General features: G+C 50.6%; 1 protein-coding gene and 1 pseudogene across 1 annotated transcript; one reads left to right on the top strand and one right to left on the bottom strand.

Annotated features, from left to right (window-relative positions):
* The first annotated feature begins 1,971 nt into the window (after window positions 1-1,971).
* LOC123100640 (uncharacterized) lies at window positions 1,972-5,395 on the top strand. Its single transcript, XM_044522534.1, has 6 exons — window positions 1,972-2,964; window positions 3,374-3,984; window positions 4,079-4,346; window positions 4,424-4,592; window positions 4,747-4,846; window positions 4,949-5,395. The coding sequence occupies exons 1-6, from the start codon at window positions 2,101-2,103 to the stop codon at window positions 5,064-5,066; spliced, it is 2,130 nt and encodes a 709-aa protein (XP_044378469.1). The 5' UTR covers window positions 1,972-2,100; the 3' UTR covers window positions 5,067-5,395.
* Window positions 5,396-6,411: 1,016 nt separating this feature from the next.
* LOC123097180 (flocculation protein FLO11-like) lies at window positions 6,412-8,172 on the bottom strand (annotated as a pseudogene).
* Window positions 8,173-13,208: the final 5,036 nt, after the last annotated feature.

Here is a 13,208-nt window from a genome sequence, read left to right as displayed (position 1 = left end):
TCAAGTGAAGAAGCCCAAGTCTGGACCTAAGTCTGAGACTGAGTGCTTCTACTGCAAAGGGACTGGTCACTGGAAGCGGAACTGCCCCAAACATTTGGCAGATAGGAAGGATGGCCAAGTGAACAAAGGTATATTTGATATACAAATTGTTGATGTGTACTTTACTAGTGTTCATATATAGTAACCCCTAGGTATTTGATACCGGTTCAGTTGCTAAGATTAGTAACTCGAAACAGGAGTTACAAAATGAACAGAGATTAGTTGAGGGCGAAGTGACGATGTGTGTTGGAAGAGATTCCAAAGTTGATAAGATCACCATCGCATACTCCCTATACCTTCGGGATTAGTATTGGAACTAAATAAATGTTATTTGGTGTTTGCGTTGAGCATAAATATGATTGGATCATGTTTATTACGATACGGTTATTCATTTAAGTCAGAGGATAATTGTTGTTCTGTTTACATGAATAAAACCTTCTATGGTCTTACATCCAATGTAAATGGTCTACTAATCTTGATCACAGTGATACACATAATATTGATGTCAAAAGATGCAAATTTAATAATGATAGTGCGACTTATTTGTGGCACTGCCGTTTAGGTCATATTGGTGTAAAGCGCATAAAGAAACTCCATGCTGATGGGCTTTTGGAATCACTTGATGCTTGCGAACCATGCCTCATAGGCAAGATGACTAAGACTCCGTTGTCCGAAACAATGGAGTGAGCCACTGACTTATTGAAAATAATACATATTGATGTATGCGGTCCGATGAGTGTTGAGGCTCACGTGTACAAATTTAAATCAACGAGCAAATCATAACTAAAACTAAAGCGTTATGTATAAATGCATATATAGAAGATAATAAGTGAGAAATAATATTTATCTATCATTGAATGTATAGTTAAAAAATGAACTAAAGATGACTCTAACAGGAAGGGTATACAAGGCGTCGTATGGACAACTCCTATAGGAAGCTCATTAATCACCAACTAGCGACAATCATGACCTCCGTTAACGCACTCAGACCCACTCGTGTGTCTCTACTACCGCATATAGCTTCCCACACATATATTGTATTAACTGCACTCGTCGACTGTTAGTGAGACTTGAAACATTTATTAGAGGTGATGATTTGCACAACGCCTTTCATAACGGAAATGCCGGAAGGAGGGAGTGATTTCCACGTGTACAAATTTAAATCAACAAGCAAATCATTACAATTAAAGCTCTATGTATAAATATAGAACATAATATATAATATTTATCTGCCATTGGATGCATAGTTGTAAAATTGGACTAAAGATGACTCCAACAAGAAGGGTATCAAAGCGTTTTACGAACAACTCGTGTACCAAGCTCATTAATCACCAACTAGGGACAATCACGATGTCCCTTAACATCCTCAAACCCACTCGTATGTTTCTTAATGCAGGAAATAGGTTCCCACACATATACCATATTAATATGCTGTGAACCGTTAGTGAGACTTGAAGCATTTATCATAGGCGATGAGATACATAATGCTTGCGTGGAGTAGCGACAATCACGATCTCACTTAGCACGCTCAAACGCCCTCGTGTGTATCTCCCTACACGCATATAGTTTCACACACATATATCGTATTAACTGCGCTTGTGAACTGTGTGTAAAACTGAAAATATTTATCAGAGGAGACGGGATGCACTCCGCCTTACATAGCGATGATACCGGTAGGAGAGAACAACTCTTACATGTACAAATTCAAATCCGGTAGTAAATAATGTTTTTTTAAATCATGCAAGGTGAGTAAATAATATGTGCAATTAAAAAGATATACTATATGAAAATATAGAACTTAATAAGTGAGGTCCAATATTTTGGGTCATAAAAATGCGGGTTACAATATTTATCTACCATTAGATGCACGGTCATAAAAACGCGCCGATGAATAATCATAAAATCCGACTAAAGATTCTGCGATGACTCATATTATAATTACCCCATTAATTCCTGCGATTTTTACATTTACCCCGAGCAATATATATATGTGCCGATTTGGTCGCCGAGAAACACAACAAATCCAGAGAAGTAAATAACTAAAATATCAGCAGCAAAACAATGGTGAACTCGCTAGGGCCACACCACTCTTCTTCTTCTTCTTCTTCTTCCTCCACCTCTCGATCGGGCCAGCGTCCCGCCTCGGGATTTGCTAGGCTGCTCTGGACCAACTCCTCCTCCTCCTCCTCTGCTCGCGCGCCCGTGGAAAAATGCCGCCTCCGCCTCCCCGCCTGCTGCTCTACTTATACCTGCCACTCGCCCTCCCGCCTAGCTAGGACCATGTCGGCGAGCGCCATGGAGGACCTCCGCGCCAAGAGCATGGCGTGCGCCGGGGTCGGGGGCGGGGAGGCGTCGTCGTCCGCAGCGGCCAGCGCCGCCGCGTCCAGGATCATCGCGCAGTGGGCCGCGCGGCGCCGGCAGGCCTGCGAGCAGATGGTGCTCGGCGGGCTCGACCGCCGCGACCGCGACTCGGAGCTCATGGCGCTCGCGCGCCTCCACGCCGTCTCCACCATGCTCGACGCCTCCTCCTTCCTCCGCGCCCGCGCCGACGCCAACGACGACGACGACGACGACGGGAGGCGCGCGCGGTCGCCGGAGCGCGCACTCGTGCGGCGGATCGCGCGTGAGTGGACGGCGCCCGCGCCCGCGCAGCCGCAGGGCTCCCCGCGCGGCGGCAACGACGGCGGCGTAGGCGAGGAGTGGCTGGGCGAGACGGAGCGCGAGCGCGTGCGGTCGGTGCGGGAGCGCGTGCGCAGGGCCAGCCAGGGCGGCGACGGCGGGGACGGCCACGCGCCGGGGCTCCGCTGGCGGCAGGCGCGCGCGCCGACCGCCGCCAGGCGCATGTCCATGGAGCGGCTGCGCGAGCTCCAGGGCCTCTCGGAGCACCGCGCTGTGTCCTCCTTCGCCCACCGCGGGCGCATCCAGGTCCGTCCGTCAGCTCGAAGCCCAGCATCCCCTGCTCCTCTTCTCTCTGTCCCCAAACAGTACAAATCTTTCCTCTTAAAAAATACTACTTCGTTTGGTCGACGATCGGAGTGTCAGAAACAGGAGTGGCATTTTTCTAATCTTGCTGAGAATTTCTAGGAAGTAATTTACATTTGGCATGCCACCATGATGATCATCCATCACCATGGGGTCCTCTGCACATTGCTGCTTGTAGCAGCTGAAAAGTTTGCATCTTTCTGGCCAAAACCCCACCTGTACTTGATTCACGCCTATTGTGCCTGCACTTCTCACTCCGGAGACCATGAGTGGAAGTTGAACATTCGCACTCTGCCGCCTTTTGTGTTGGATCATGTGCGCTAAAAGAATGATTGATTGTTATTGTTTCCAGTCCATTCTGCGAGGCAGAATCATTGGTGGTGGAAGGCCTACGCGGGACGACGTGACGATTTCTACGGCAGCCGGAGAATCGGGACAGATTACACAGAGTCGTCCTGGATCTGGAGCAGAAAACATCACCAGTGATCAAGCAACTCACCTGGAGAATGCTTCTGCCAACCATGAGATCATCCAGACGCTTCAGCCAGCACAAGATCAGCCCGACAACGTACCAAACACCAGTGATGCTCTGCAGGATGGCCAGCTTGATCAGGCACAAGACATGCACGGGTACCAGGAGTACTCGTCGGACTCGGGGTCCTCGGCGCAGAGCGGCGAGCACTCCGGCTCTTCCTCCGACGGCAACGGCAGCGCGCGGCAGGAAGCCATAGCTTACGTGCAGCCTCCACCCAGTGTGCAGTGGCCAGGGGAGACATCGGGATCGGGTGCTAGTGGCCAGGAAGCAGAGGAGGAGGAGGAGGAGTGGCATGTCATTGATAATCCAGAAGCTGAAGCACAGCAATGGCGGCCGGAAGATCTAGGCGGCTTCGCTCGGCATAACCGTCTCCAGGAAGACGCGCTCTACGGAATGTACAGGGCTGAGCTCAGAGAACTCCTAAGCAGGTAGACTAAAGATCACATAATTTTTTGCAGTGTATATATAAATTGTTGCATCATCGTGCTTGATAAAGATCAGGTGATCATCTTTGTTTTGCAGGCGCAGCGTCTCCAATCTGCTCAGCAGCGGCTTCCGCGAGAGCCTGGACCAGCTCGTCCACTCGTATGCTCAGAGGCAGGAGCATGACCCTCCAGCTCCACTCAACCAAGACCATGTTCAACACCAGCGGATCGGTGGATCAGACCGGGCCGAGCACGCCGCCGCCGGTGCGCAGCCTGCCGCCGGCCAAAGGCAGCAGCGGCGCTGGCGGATGGTGCCGCCTCGTCGTGACTGGAACCGGCAACCTGTGCACCGCCCAGATGAACTTGTGAGTCTCCGCTCCACCTCTTTCTTCAGGATACCATCTTGTGTGTTATTGCTGAAGAGCAGGAATGTGTTTGGCAGGAAGTTGATGAGGCCATCCACGACCTGCGGGACGACATGGCCGTGCTCCAGCGCGGGATGGCCAGCACGCAGCAGATGCTGCAGGCGTGCATGGAGATGCAGGTCGAGCTGCAGAGGTCCATCCGGCAGGAGGTCGCCTCTGCCATGCACCGCTCTCTGTCCCTCCATGGTCTGTCAGATCATATCATATCACTCTCCCCTCTTCTTCTTCCTCATCCATCTCCTACCATCTATCTATCTATCTATCTATCTATCTATCTATCTATCTATCTATCCATGGTGATTGACCAAGAAGACTAATCTGGATTCTGAACTTATACCAGGGACAGTTAGATGGTACGATGATGGATCACAGTGGGAGCTGGTGAGGAAAGGGACCTGCTGCATCTGCTGCGACAGCCAGATCGACTCGCTTCTCTACAGGTCTGTTCTTCTGCTTCCGTTTGCCATCTCTCAACTTAATTATCTGCACACACATACACAAACACAATGTGACATTGGTTCATCTTGTGATGCCATTCTCAGGTGTGGGCACATGTGCACCTGCTCAAAGTGCGCCCGCGAGCTGCTCCGCGGGGCCGGCAAGTGCCCGCTGTGCCGCGCGCCCATCGTCGAGGTCGTCCGGGCTTACAGCATAATCTGACAGGTCTTTATATAGAACAGAAGGAAAACAAGGAAGCAAACAGAAGCTGTCTACTAGAGGAGAGGAGTGTTTTAGTCTGACTGGAACTGGAAGGACAAGGGTTATGTGCTCGCTAGGGGTTTTGCAAGTTTCTGAAACTAGTGTCGAATTTCTCCATTGCTTTTTCCGTGGCCTCCATTACCATGCCGATGTGCCATCATACAAACTTTTAATCCAATTACATTGTAATGCAATAAATTATCAATGAGATTATTCTCTAGAAACTTTTAATCCAATAACATTGTAATAATGCAGTAAATTATCAATGAGATTATTCTCTAGAAACTTTAGTTCTGCCATGTTCTTTGTCTCTTGGAATGTTAATTCAGTCTCATTTCGGTTGAACGATGGGGTTGAAGCATATGCCTCATAGCAGGGACGTGCGTGTGCGTTATATATAAGAACCAGATTTCTAAGTTTTGTTAGGGTTTGTGCCATGCTCAAGAAGACGAGGCGGCGGCGGCTTCTTGAAGATGAAATAAGGTCCTCCTGTCTAGCTCCCGCCCCGGTGATGTTTCAAGCATCGTCGCAAAGCGTGTGGAGGTTTGTCTCCGACGGATCTCGTGGGATCCGGTCGGCGTTTGTCTTCGATGGATCCGACTGGATCCGGTTTTCATTCGTCTACGTCTATGTGTCTGCAGGTTGGATCCTTTCGATCTACGCTTCTCTTCATCGGCAGCGGTTGCTGTTTTGGTGCGCTGGTCCTATGGGGCCTTAGCACGACGACTTTCCGATTGTCTACTACAACAATGTTTGCCCGACTCCCCCGAGGGAGGGGCGATGACAGTGGCGTACCTTCGGCTCGCTCCAATGCTTCTTGTCGTCGTTAGGTGGTCTACAGACCTGGATGTAAATTTCACTTCTGGTGTTCTTTGTACTACCTTGACAATTGATGCACAGCTCAGAAGTTTTCTCGAAAAAAAAGATTACATCCAGAGATTACAAGGCTTGAGATACAATAAAAGAATCAAATCGAATTCCAAACCCTTATCTGTATGGGTTGAGTTACATTATAACACTAATAACAAAAGAATATGTCACTGAACAAATGACAGAACATAAATGAATATCCAAGCAATTGGTGGACAACATGTACTATGTCTAAGCAAGCTCATTCCAAAGCAAAACAATTGTACAATATATTTGTTACTGGCAAACTGTCACACTCGTTGTCATTACCAACATTGTTGCATGTTGTCTTACTCACCGAGTAGTTCAGCTCAAGTGATCATGGATCTTTGCATATCATCGTCGTCGGCTCTTGATCATGGATCTTTGCACATCACTGTAGTCCGCTTCGGTGCCCCTACTCTGTCGTTTCTGTGCAACGGCACACGGAGCAGGAGTTCGCCACCGCTCGATGCAGTGTGAGTGGAACATGTGGCCGCACACGTGTGCCGCCCTCACGTCGCCACCACCAACGAGTAAGGGCTTGAGGCACATTGGACATTCGCCCCCGGAGTTGGAGTTGAAGACGACAGTGCACCGGCACACGTAGCATGATCCTCGTTGGCGTACCCACCGCTCAATGCATCGCGAGTGGAACACATGGCCGCACACGTGTGCCGCCCTGATGTCATCACTATCAGCGTGCAAAGGCTCAAGGCACACCGGACAGTAGCCGATGGGGCTGGAGGTGGAGGTGGAGGTAGAGTTAGAGTTAGTGGTGGGGGTGAATGTAGAGGTGGAGTTGAAGGTGGAGTTAGGATTGGAGGAGCTGAGGTAGAGTTGACGGTGCACCGGCACATAGGACAGGAGTCCTGCTGGTGGAGCCACGGCTCAATGCAGTGCGAGTGGAACACATGACCGCACGCGTGTGCTGCCCTGACATCATCACTGCCAACGTGCAAGGGCTTGAGGCACACCGGGCAGTCACCGATCGGGGTAGATGTGGAGTTTGAGCTAGGGGTGGATGTAGAGGTGGAGTTGAAGTCAGAATTGAAGGTGGAGTTAGAGTCAGAGATGGGGTGGGCAGTGCACCGACACACGGGGCAAGACCCTCGGTTGTGGAGCCACGGCTCAATGCAAGACGCATGGAACACGTGGGCGCACGCATGCGCCGCCATGATGTTGGTACGCCCATGTAATGGCTTGTGGCACACTGGGCAGTTACCAAGGCCAGAGTTGGTGGTGGTGTTGGAGTTGGCTCCCTGTGGGCGGCGGACCGGCGCTGCTCGAGAAGGCGGTGGCGGTGTTGCTTCTCGGGGAGCCGGTGTCACGTCTATGCGGGAGGACGATGTGGCTGCTTGAGGAAGTGGTAGCACGTGTGTGCGGGAGTGTGTTGTTGCTGCTCGAGGAGACCGTGGCACGTCAGCACGAGAATTGGAGGTGGAGTTGGAGTTGGAGCCTGGAGGTGGGGATAGGGATAGAAGTGGAGGTGCGGTTAACGTTGGAGGTGGGGGTGAAGATGGGGTTAGAGGTGGAGTTGAAGGTGAAGGTAGAGTTGATAGTGCACCGACACACGGGACAAGGGCCTCCTTGGCGGAGCCACGGCTCAATGCACGGCGCGTGGTACACGTGGCTACACGCGTAAGCCGCCATGATGTTGCTACCGCCATGTAATGGCTCGAGGCACACCGGGCAGTTACCCGGGCCGGAGTTGGAGGTGGAGTTGGAGTGGGCTTCCTGTGAGCTCGAGGCTGTTGCTGTTGGAGGGGGCGTTGTCGCTACCGTAGGAGGCGGCGGCACGTCAACGTGGTCGGTCCTTGTCATTGCTGGAGGAGGCGGTGGCACCGGCGTGCGGGCTGGCCGTCCGAATTCGGGGTCCGTGTCGATTTCGCTTATGTGCCTTACGAAGTTGCCGCGGGCGGCGGAGATGGCGCGGCGTCGAGCGAGGAAGGAGTAGACGCAGAAGACGACGACGCAGAGCGCAAAGGAGACGAACACGGCGGCACATACCGGCCCCGAGAAGAGGTTGATGCCCGGCCGCCGCCCGGCGCCGACCCCGGAGGACGTGCCGCGTACACCATCAATCGCCGGGGCCGGCCTGTTGGCGCCGGCCGCCGCCGTCCATGTGGACGCTCGACCTGCCCATGCGCCGGGGCGGCGCCGCCGCGGCCGCGGCCATGTACGTATGATCCGTGGATCCTTTCGGACAAGCTGAGCTGCAAATGGAAGGGTAGCCAGCAAGTTAGCCTGTATATATAGGTGGGAAGACGAGCGGCCGGAGAACATGCATGTGGAAGAGCCATTATTCAGCCAAGCCAAAGGCACTCCAGAAGCAGAACCCGTCTTTACAGGTCACCGCCGTGTTGCTACCGTCGGAGTGTAGCTGGCTCGCTTCTTGAGGTGGCTGACGACGTCGTAGCTACCTTTTCTAAGTAAAATAATAATAATTCATTTTGAGGTATATACGACTTTCTTAGTTTGCGCGTTTTGCTGTTGATATTCGTACGCGTATATACGCAAGTCAAATGATATGCTAAATCTGTCCAATGGTGCGATTTATGTTAGCTTGTTGACATAAACATATATGAGTAATTAACATATACTACTACATAGGGATGTTCTGATGGCAATGCTTTGTAAGACGTCATGCAATAAAGAACAGAGATAGTATAAAGAGTCTTGTACCTTTGACTTCAGAAAGAAAAGGCAAGGAGAAAGAGCTTTTGCGTGTGCTGAGTGCTATGTGGCGTAGGATTCCTTCCATGATCATTTCCGAAAACTCATCAGATGATTAATTAGTTTCTAAAAACAAATTACTAAATCTGATTTGTTTTGGTCTTGATTGTGTGCCTATTAAGAGTCTCGTTGACACATAGGAAAAGTGAAGGGAAAACGTTGGAATCGGATTTTTTTTCTCTGATGACACTATTCATCTATTTGATTTAAAGGATGTGAAAAATGGAGGAAGTTTTCCTTTGGGTTGAGTTTCATAGAAACAAAGAAAATTTAGAATCCCAAGCCCAATGGCCTCTTTGATTCGCAGGATTTATACGAAAAAGGGTTTCCCCCCGCTTTATATTATAAAGCAACAACACCAAGCATCCAACAAGTCGGTTCAAAGTACAAGCAAGTCTCAAATCATCGCTGGGGGCACAGCAAGACAAGGCCCAAATAAACAGAAAAAGCAGCTAATCCGGCTCAGGAGGGGGGTGGCAGTGGCGGTGGAGCTAATGCTGCGGCCGAGGAGCGGAGACCCATGATGATGTTGTCGATGACGTCCCGATCGCGCCGCTTGCTAAGCGGTCTCCATAGCTGTAAGAAGCCGCACATTTTGTAGATTGCATCAGTCACACGGCAAGGAATCACGCGTTCGATGACTAGTTTATTGCGGATGCACCAAAGGGTCCATGCTAGGGTACCCATAGCCACCCAGGTGGGGGCACGTCTAGGACTGGGGAGCCTAAGGATCTCCCCGAACAAGTCCGGAAGGTTGTCATGGCACCAAACGCCACCAACAACCTCCCGAAAGCAGCTCCAAAGGAACTGCGCCGCCGGGCACCGGAAGAAGATGTGGTTGCAGTCTTCCGGTACCATGCAAATGGGACAAAGGCCGTCCCCAGGGCATTACGCTTACGCACCTCCGTGCCCGAAGGCAGTCGGCCTCGGACCCATTGCCAGAGGAATATGCGGATTTTCAAGGAGAGTTTGATCTCCCATAACACCGAGAGTTCAATTGGTCCGGGAGTGGAAACAATCGCCTGGTACATGGACCTAGTAGAGAATCGGCCGCTTGGCTCGAGTCGCCAAGTCAGTGAGTCGGGCTCAAGGGAAGGGGTGTGGAGGGCAACACACTCGAGCAGCTCCTCCCATTGAGCGTGCTCCACCGCCCCGAAGGTACGGCGGAAGGCAATTGCGCCCATGTTAGCCAAAGCCACGGCCACCGAGAGTTGTGGGCGGGCACATATCGAGAATAAAGCATAGAACCGCTCCGCAAAAGGTCGAGTCCCGGCCCATCTGTCAAGCCAGAATAGGGTGCCGGACCCAGAGCCCACGCTAATGGAGGTCCCAATACGCAAGACCGGCATCAGTTGGATCACGGATTGCCAGAATTGGGCCCTCCAGCTCTAGAGGCAAACGCCAGAGGCTGCCCTCGGAGGTGCTTGGCGCGAATAATCTCCATCCACAGCCCACCATCACCGGTCTGGATGTGCCACAACCATTTGGAGAGGAGGGCAATATTCATCCGCTTGGACGAGATGACCCCGAGGCCGCCCTGGTCCTTGGGCTTGCAAATCTCAGACAACTTAACCATGTGGTACTTCCGTTTATTGTTCTCTCCAGCCCAGAAGAATCTGGGGAGAAGCTTGGTGACCTCATGATGAAGGGATTCATGTAAACTATAGAATCCCATAACATACATCAAGAGGCTAACAAGGGAGGAGTTCATCAGAACCACGCGAGCGGCCTTGGAAAGCCATCTCCCCTGCCAAGGTCCAACTTGGAAATTATTGGGCGGAAGTATTTTTCCTGTAGACGGGTGTCACTAATCGGCATGCCGAGGTAAGTAGTCGGGAAGGATCCCAAGCGACAGTTCAAGCGATTAGCGATTCGCTGGGCTTCCTCCACAGAGTACCCAAGAACCATCACTTCACTCTTGGTGAAGTTAATCGTGAGACCCGACATCTCCTGAAAGCAGAGAAGGAGGAACTTGAGGTGCCGAATATCCTCGCCCGAGCCTTCCACCATCATAATGGTGTCGTTCGCATATTGGAGGTGGGTCAGACCTCCATTAGCCACGAGATTGGGGTAAATCCCCCTAATGTGGCCCGCCCGCTTGGCCAAGTCTAGGATCGTAGCTAGAGCGTCGACCACAAGATTGAATAGAAATGGGGAGATAGGGTCGCCTTGCCATACCCCGTGGCCAGTCTGGAAGTATGGCCCGACCTCCCCATTTATGTTGACAGCCGTGCGTCCACTCGTAACCAGCTGCATAACCCGAGCCACCCAATGGTGATCGAAGCCACGCTTCAACATCACCTCCCGAAGAAAGGACCAACATACAGTGTCGTACGCTTTATGGAAGTCAATCTTGAAGAACACCGCGCGAAGGCGCTTGCTCTTGACTTCATGGATGACCTCGTGGAGAACAAGGATCCCATCCAAAATATATCGGCCTTTCGTGAAGGCCATCTGGTTTGGACGATGGATACGGGGCGATTAGGGCCGCCCTAGTGGCGCACCCTTTGGCCAAAATCCGAAACAACACATTGAGGACCGTGATGGGTCGGAACTGCGGAATGTCAGCTGCTCCAGGAACCTTTGGCATCGAGGAGATGATCCCGTAGTTCAGTCGGGAAACATCCAATGTTCCTCGAGAAAACTCAAGGAACAGGTCAAGGATGATCTCCTTGACCATCGGCCAGAATGCCTGGAAGAAGCGAACCGGTAGGCCGTCGGGGCCTGGGGCCGAGGCCAAGTTCATTGCTTTGACAAAAGTCTCAACCTCCGCGGCATCAAAGGGAGCGAGGAGAGCAGCATTCTCCTCAGGAGAGATATGCTGGTTAGGCGACCAAATGTGGTCCGCAAGGGCGATCCCACCCTAGGGCGCCCGGCAAAAAGCGACTTGTAAAAGTCGTCAACCAGCGAACGGATCGCTGGGGGATCCTGAAAAAGCTGACCTCCTTCCCATAATAGGGGAATGGAACAGCGTCCGAGGGCCATTAGCGATGGCCTGGAAGTAGGCAGTGTTGGCATCACCAAACAGCACCCAGTTCATGAAACCTCACTGGCGCCAATACTCCTCTTCTTTGGAGTAGATGTCCATGAGAGAGTCTTCCAGATTATATCTGTGAGCCCATTCTTCTGTGGAGAGACCTGCAATGTCCGCACGAATGTCAAGGGAGCGGATCTCCTCAAGAAGGGATGCTTTCTGGATCCGAAGGTCCCTCCCTATATTGGCTCCCCAACCCTTCATGAATTGCCTGGACCGCTTGAACAGGTGATGCCACTCGTCCAGGATAGACATCTGCCTATGGGGCTCGTTCAGCGCCGAGGCCCAATGAGCCTGGATGGCCGCCACAAAGCCCGGCTGCCGGAGCCAGAAAGCTTCGAACCTAAACCGAGGGGGGGGGGGAGACGGGGTCTCTCATCCCTAGAGGACAAGAGTAGGGGCACATGGTCGGACCCGATGCGCGTAATAGCCTGAAGAGAAGCTAAAGGGAACCGAAGTTCCCAGTCAGGGGTGACGAATACTCGGTCAAGCACACTAAGGGTAGGGGCAACCTGTCTATTAGTCCAGGTGAATCTCGCCCCGACCCTGTCAAGCTCCAGAAGGCCGAAGTCAGCAACCCAATCGTTAAATCGCCGGATCTCAGCAAGATAGACACGTGAGTTACTCTTCTCAGCGGCGGAGCGGAGGAGGTTGAAATCCCCCACCATCACTATCGGGAGGGTAGCGGAGGCTATACAGGAATACAAAAAACATACTGATGGAACGAAATGTCATCTTCAATATTGCCGGATTAGTATGCGAGTATGATTGCGCTAAAAAAAGACATATAATTCTTTATATGAGGTTGATGCGGATAATTTTTTTCAATGAAAACTAACGCAAATGAATCCTAACCAAAAAAGTTCTATGCTAGACTGTAATCCCTACAGTCAAACAACCTACGTAGGAAAAATCCTTAGGATTAGAATCCTCCAAAATTCCTTAAAAAATCCTTTGAATCAAAGAGGCACAAACCTCTTTTACATTTTTATGCAAATAGAATAAGGTACTGGTAATAGGTACTCCCTCCATTCCATAATGTAGTGCATATTTTTTTCAGAAGTCAAACATTGCAAACTTTGACCATGTTTATAGACAAAAATATGTACATTTAAAATATCAAATGCATATCATTGGATATGTCATCAATTATATTTTTCATGTTGTATATGTTTGGAATTGTATATATAAATAGTTTCTCTTTAAACTTGGTTAAATTTTGCTTGGTTTGACTTTTCAAAAAATTCATACGCGCTACATTATGGAACAGCGCAAGTAGCATATAATATTAATTAATCTTACTTTTGGATATGATTTGACCTTAAGTTGATCAATATTTTCTGAATCCTTGTGTTTTCCCTATTCTCAGCGGATCAAACAACCAATGCTGCAGATATTTGTGTCTGCACAATCATCTATTTTGAACATGTAATCCTATCATATTT

Source organism: Triticum aestivum, chromosome 4D (assembly GCF_018294505.1).
Source record: "Triticum aestivum cultivar Chinese Spring chromosome 4D, IWGSC CS RefSeq v2.1, whole genome shotgun sequence".
NCBI classification, from domain to species: Eukaryota; Viridiplantae; Streptophyta; class Magnoliopsida; order Poales; family Poaceae; genus Triticum; species Triticum aestivum.
This window is presented reverse-complemented; position numbering and strand designations above follow the sequence as displayed.